General features: G+C 41.2%; 1 protein-coding gene across 1 annotated transcript in view; it reads left to right on the forward strand.

The window, feature by feature from the left end:
• SH2D4B (SH2 domain containing 4B) overlaps positions 1-5,474 on the forward strand; it is a 119,065-nt gene extending 113,591 nt beyond the window's left edge. Inside the window, exons 7-8 of the mRNA XM_075934799.1 lie at positions 1,213-1,433; positions 5,096-5,474. Coding sequence (XP_075790914.1) covers positions 1,213-1,433; positions 5,096-5,188 — 314 coding nt within the window. The 3' untranslated portion in view covers positions 5,189-5,474. The remainder of the gene's footprint in view (positions 1-1,212; positions 1,434-5,095) is intronic.
• Positions 5,475-6,000: the final 526 nt, after the last annotated feature.

Here is a 6,000-nt window from a genome sequence, read left to right on the forward strand (position 1 = left end):
TGGTGAATTCATACCACCATTGGCAGTTCAGGGCATTTCATTTAGTTGCTCTCTCTGGTCCCAGGTTCAAGAAGTATTGCAAAATAAGCAGTTTTGACTTGCTAAGCCAGACTTACAAGGCAGGACAAAGAAAAGAGATCAGAAAAAGAAGAAATAATGTGGGGAAGGAACGGGTTGCCTGGAGGTGAAGCATGCAGACAAAGTCTCACATCCCATGTGACATTTGGGATCTAGCCAGAGCTTATGGAAGCAGCAATGTCATTTGTCTGCCTCTTTCTCTGGTTAGAAAATCTTTCAGAATTAGGATGAAGAAGGTCCATGGTCCCAGGAAATGGTATGGGTGGCAGTGCTGATGGTGAAGCTTGCTTTTTGCCTTCTCTCGCTTTTCAGTCATCTAGTCTGACCCCCCCACCCCACCTTCCCCATAGACCACAAGGACATAGAACTTTCCCAAAATAATTTTTAAAGCAGATCTTTTAGAAGAACATACCATCTTGATTTAAAAACAGTCAGTGGTAGAGAATCCACCACGATCCTGGCCATGTTGTTCCAATGGTTAATTACTTCCACTGTTAAAAATTTGCACCTTATTTCCAGTCTGTATTTGTCTAGCTTCAATTTCCAGCCACTGGTTCATGTTAGACCTTTCTCTGCTAGACTGAAGAGTGCCTTAATTATTAACTGAAAAACATTTTGAGATGATCAGATTAGAGGTACTATGTTACTTTATGTAAAGGGAAATTGTAATTCTCAATTGCCCCTGCGTACCCAAGATACAGAAACTGAAACCCCATGACATTCTAGTACTCTGTCAATTCTGATAGCCTCTTTCTTTTAGTGGCTTAGTATGTAGATACTGAATCCAGAAATTAAATGCCCTTTTCTATTTAATTTGTTTCTCCATGAGTTGTATTTGTGAACATCCTTAGGAGAACTGTGGGGAGGCAGTAAAACAAGTGGAAATAATTATTAATAATCACATAAGTAACAAATTAAGCATGCAGAATTCCATCAGAGACAGGTAATAATTACTAAGTCCCTTGAGCCGTAACCTCCTAGCACAATCATATTCCACTCTAAATGCTTGAACACTTGAGAGGCCTTGCTTTTTTCAGCTTCACCTACACCCTTTAATGCATGACTATTTCATTTTAATTACTATGTTCTTCAGGGCACATTATGTGATGACTGTTGCCTCTTTCTTCTTGGCAGGTATTATTAGCCGCCAGGAGGCAGAAGAGCTGCTAATGAACATGTCTGAAGGAGCATTCCTGGTGCGGGTCAGTGAGAAAATCTGGGGCTATGCCTTGTCCTATCGCCAGCTGAGTGGGTTCAAGCACTTTCTGGTGGATGCTTCAGGGGATTTCTACAGCTTCTTGGGCGTGGATCCCAACCGGCATGCGACACTCACGGATCTTATTGATTTTCACAAGGTATCGCTTATTCTGTAAAGATCAATCATTGATTTAGCAGATTAATAATATGAAGAGGAATATGTAATTTGAAATCAACCTAGAAAGTGTAAATAATCATAGTGAAAAACTTACGTAGCGTATGGTGGATCTAGCCAGAATATGCAATTAAGCTTTCTACACCTGGAGCTTTGTTTCTCTGCTGAAGTGAACTAGAGATTTTTTTTTCAGCTTTCAAAATCTTCAATATCCATTTATATCCCTTTCTAAACAGATTTATATGTTGTGCCTGCTCTGAAGGACCAAAAGATGCACTTAATAGGGACTGACAGAACTCATATTTTCTCAGCTTCTTTGGTCTGCAAAATGATATAGGAAAATTACAAGTTTCTAGAGCCCCCAAAAGCAAAAGCATTACAAGGTTAAGAGAGTGAAGGTCAAACAAAATGAAGAATAGTCTGGGTTCAGCTTTAGGGATGGACTAAGGCTAATTTCTCATGTTATCCAAATCCCTCTTCCCAGAATTGTATACCATGAGACTTCAGAAGTTATGCTTTCTATGGGCCAGTCTGACTAAAAAAACCCCATGATTTCTAATGGGACAGGTTATTTTTTTAACACCTTCGTCTGTGTGTGCGTGTATATTTGTGTGTCTTTAATTTTTCTTCTTTTCTCTTCTCAGCCATATGTTCCCTTCTTCTACAGAATTTTCTTCACTTTTCCTTTTCTCCTGTTTTATCTCATCGTTGTTTCACTCAGAGGAATTTTTCTCCTCTGACTATTTCCATGTCCTATTTCCTCTCAGACAACGTGTAAGGAACTTTTCTTTTCTTCCCCTAATTTCCTCTCTCCTCTGCTCCCAATTTCCCCTTCCCTCTCCTCTGAGCCTTTCTTCACGTGCCAGGAACTTCAGTTTGCAGGCTCTTTCAGCATATACACACACACTCTCTTCCATCCCCACCAAACCTCTTGTTATTACTTAGTATACTTAGTATTACTTGAGCAACAGAGAGGACATTTTGCTCTGTGACACAGGTGCAAATCTGGAATAATTCACCAAGTTTGCACCAGTTTCATGGAGATGAAATGTTGGGCCCAAGAGGGAGGACACCAGAGAACATGACAGCCCCTGCCTCAAGGAATTTACATTCCAAGTAAGAAATAAATAGTGCAGTTAGAGCAAAGGGTAATGCTTCTTGTTTTCTCTTTGCCCATCATAGGCAATAGTCACACAAGATATGCCATCTGTCAGAAGCAAAATGTTTATTAAGCCATGATATTAAGGAAAACAAATCTGTGTGGGGAGATGGCTCCTCAATAATAAAATAGATGGGTGTGGTTATGAAAGGCTGAGAAGCTGCTCTTCCTCTAAAATGAGTACACAGTTCTCTCTTAATGGCCTAGCTTAGCCGATGTTTGTAACCATGGGCAATTTGCTCCTGAGGGTCAAGTTCCTGTGTTCCATATCATTGTCTCTAACTTATTTCTGTTTTCCCTTATCTCTGAAGTGGGCTGTAAAGCCCTCCACAGACTTTTAATGGCCAGCTACACAATGCAAGAGGATGTGAAAGCAGCACAATGGAAATTAACAGGTTCTCTTCCAGATCCTGCTTCAGTTCTGTCTTTAGATGACTCAAGGTATGTCTACACTACCCCGCTAGTTCGAACTAGCGGGGTAATGTAGGCATACCGCAATTGCATTCCACGAGGAGTAATGGTAGTTCGAACTAGGAAGCCTAGTTCGAACTACCTAGTTCGTGCCGCGTGTAGCTGCGCTGCACGGGGTTCGAACCAGCGGGGATTTAAAAATGGCGGCGCCCCGCTTATGCAAATGAAGCCCGGGAAATTCAAATCCCGGGCTTCATTTGCAATTGTGGTATGCCTACATTACCCTCCTATTTCAAAATAGGAGGGTAGTGTAGACATACCCTCAGGAAGGATGTTGGTCTTGGCAGGATTAAGATACACCGTAGGTGGATTCCATTTATATTCAGAACCCAAAGTTTACTCTGATTCCAAAGACCACTACAAATACTGTGAAGAATTCAGAGCCAACCACTGAAACTAAGGAGGCTATGAAATTACAGTAATGCAGAGGGTGACCCTTTCCCCTCTTCTTTGCTTCATTCTGCTCTTTATTTGGCAACACTGGTTAAAGTGACCATGGAGAGATTGTCACGTTAGATAACTACCTAGCTCTGCAGCCACAGAAGGCCATGTGGTACTAGCCGGTCTAACGCTTATATGAGCTTTCACAACCACTGGGATTTATTTTTGCATAGAAATGTAGTGTGGAAAGCAGCAAACACTATAATTAAGTTGAGATTGGCTTTGCCTACTAAACCCCTCTCTCTGCTTGCTCATAACTTTCCCACAATGTTTCCATTTGGATAGGAAATTCTGGATAGGTACTGTACCTGTTTTCAACCCAAGATAGTGTTTGGGCCTGGACCTGGGATTTTCACTGAAGTGTAAAAGGAATTAGGCGCTCAAATTCCCATGGAATTTCATTGGGAATTGGACACCTTTGCTCAATAACTTGGATATAATTTTTGATTCAGCTGCACTTGGGATATTCCATTCTATGGTTTGGCCTGATATCTAATCCCCAAGTCATTTTAATAAAGTCATTAAAATTGGATTCAGCTGCACTCTATGTTTGGGGTATGCAAATCTATGGTTTTACCCCATATCTAATCCCCCAGGGTATGTCTACACTACCCTCCTAGTTCGAACTAGCGGGGTAATGTAGGCATACCGCACTTGCAAATGAAGCCCGGGATTTGAATTTCCTGGGCTTCATTTGCATAAGCGGGGAGCCGCCATTTTTAAAACCCCGCTGATTCGAACCCCGTGCAGCGCGGCTACACGGGGCTCGAACTAGGTAGTTCGGACTAGGCTTCCTATTCCGAACTACCGGTACACCTCGAGGTTTTAAAAATGGCGGCTCCCCGCTTATGCAAATGAAGCCCGGGAAATTCAAATCCCGGGATTCATTTGCAAGTGCGGTATGCCTACATTACCCCGCTAGTTTGAACTAGCGGGGTAGTGTAGACATACCCCCTGTCATTTTAATAGACTCATTAAAATTGTTGGTCATTTTTAATTAATAATAAAACAGAATACCCTTGATTTATACAGCTGGTTTTTCCCTCACACTATTTTTATTATATTCTAAAGTGACAGTTTAAATAATGAATAATGGTCTCTGCACTAAATATGGAAAATGATTTCATCTTTTATTTCATTGTTTTTATATTGGCATAAAGTTATCAACTGTGCATATGCAGAGGGTGGCATAGGTATGCAAAGCACTAAGAAGGATGTGGAACTAGCATGATCCCGTCCCCTGGCCAGTCCTGTGGAAGAGGGAATGTCAGTTCCTATCCAAAGCAGAGGTGAAGAAGGAACTGTTTTTGTATAGGCATCACCACACCAGGGAGAGAAAGAAGAGGAGCTGCTGGTATCTCAGTGTATCATCTTACCATTTGCGTATCTTATTAGAATTGCAAATAATCATAGTTTAAAAGGTGTAGTTTCTTATCTCACCGTGGGGTTGGATCTCCCTGGGAGTGGGTGAGGAATTTATTCTTCTTTTTTTTTATGGGGTATTGTTTCTTGAGGGGGTAGGAAACGGCTGAAATACCTTCAAATGATGATGTGAATATCCTTTATCTTTTCAGGAAGAAATTATCACATCTTCAGGTGGGGAGTTACTACTAGAACCCTGTGGACAGAGGAAGCATCCCCCTGACTACAGTCTGTTATTTGAATGACTGTTTCCTGTCTTTAGGACTAGAAACCTAGGCCTATGGTTAGTTAAAATAGCATGTTCTCAAACCTTCAGTCATTAGCGCTTTGGCCAACAAACTACCATCATCAAAAGGTCCAAGAAGCAACCATTTGTTGCCTGATTTGTGACAATTATTTAAATCAATAAGAGTCTGAAGATGGGAGAATACTGACAAGAGGAGAAGGCAGTTCCTAGTAGTGCTGCTTTATGCAGTCCACTGCGTTGGCAAGACTTTCACCTCTACTAAAGAAGATTCAATTTTTCTGTACTGTAGAGCTAACCATTGGGGGGGGGGAGAGGGGGGGGACAACTAGAAGATTTAACTCTTTCACAAATCACTTATGCTGAGAATGTAGTTTTGAAACTTGAAACTTTTAAAAATGAAATGATCTTGAAACATCACCCAAAACTCTAACCAGCCCCTGACATTTCTCCACTCTCAAGGATGCCTGAGTTGCATCTTGCAATTTCCTAACTTCACTTTGTTACAATTCCAAACACTCCCTTACCAGTTCTGCTTCCAGAAGAGTTAGATAAATCCAGCTGTAAGGCACAAAGAATTTATTAGAGACCATGCTTGCCACCTTTTAAATATGAGGCTTTTAAAGAGTCTGTTACTGTACCATAATAAATATCAGAACAGATAAGGGAACAGGGATACCAACATGCATTCCGGTTAGACAAGTTTTGAAGTATAAAGAAGATTTTTAAAGAACTCTCACTAGCATACCGCCGTGCTCCCAGCTCCTTTTGCAAGGAGCTGGCAATTGGACACACCTAGGCTAGGGTACGCAC

This window comes from Pelodiscus sinensis, chromosome 8, assembly GCF_049634645.1.
Source record: "Pelodiscus sinensis isolate JC-2024 chromosome 8, ASM4963464v1, whole genome shotgun sequence".
Classification (NCBI taxonomy): domain Eukaryota; kingdom Metazoa; phylum Chordata; order Testudines; family Trionychidae; genus Pelodiscus; species Pelodiscus sinensis.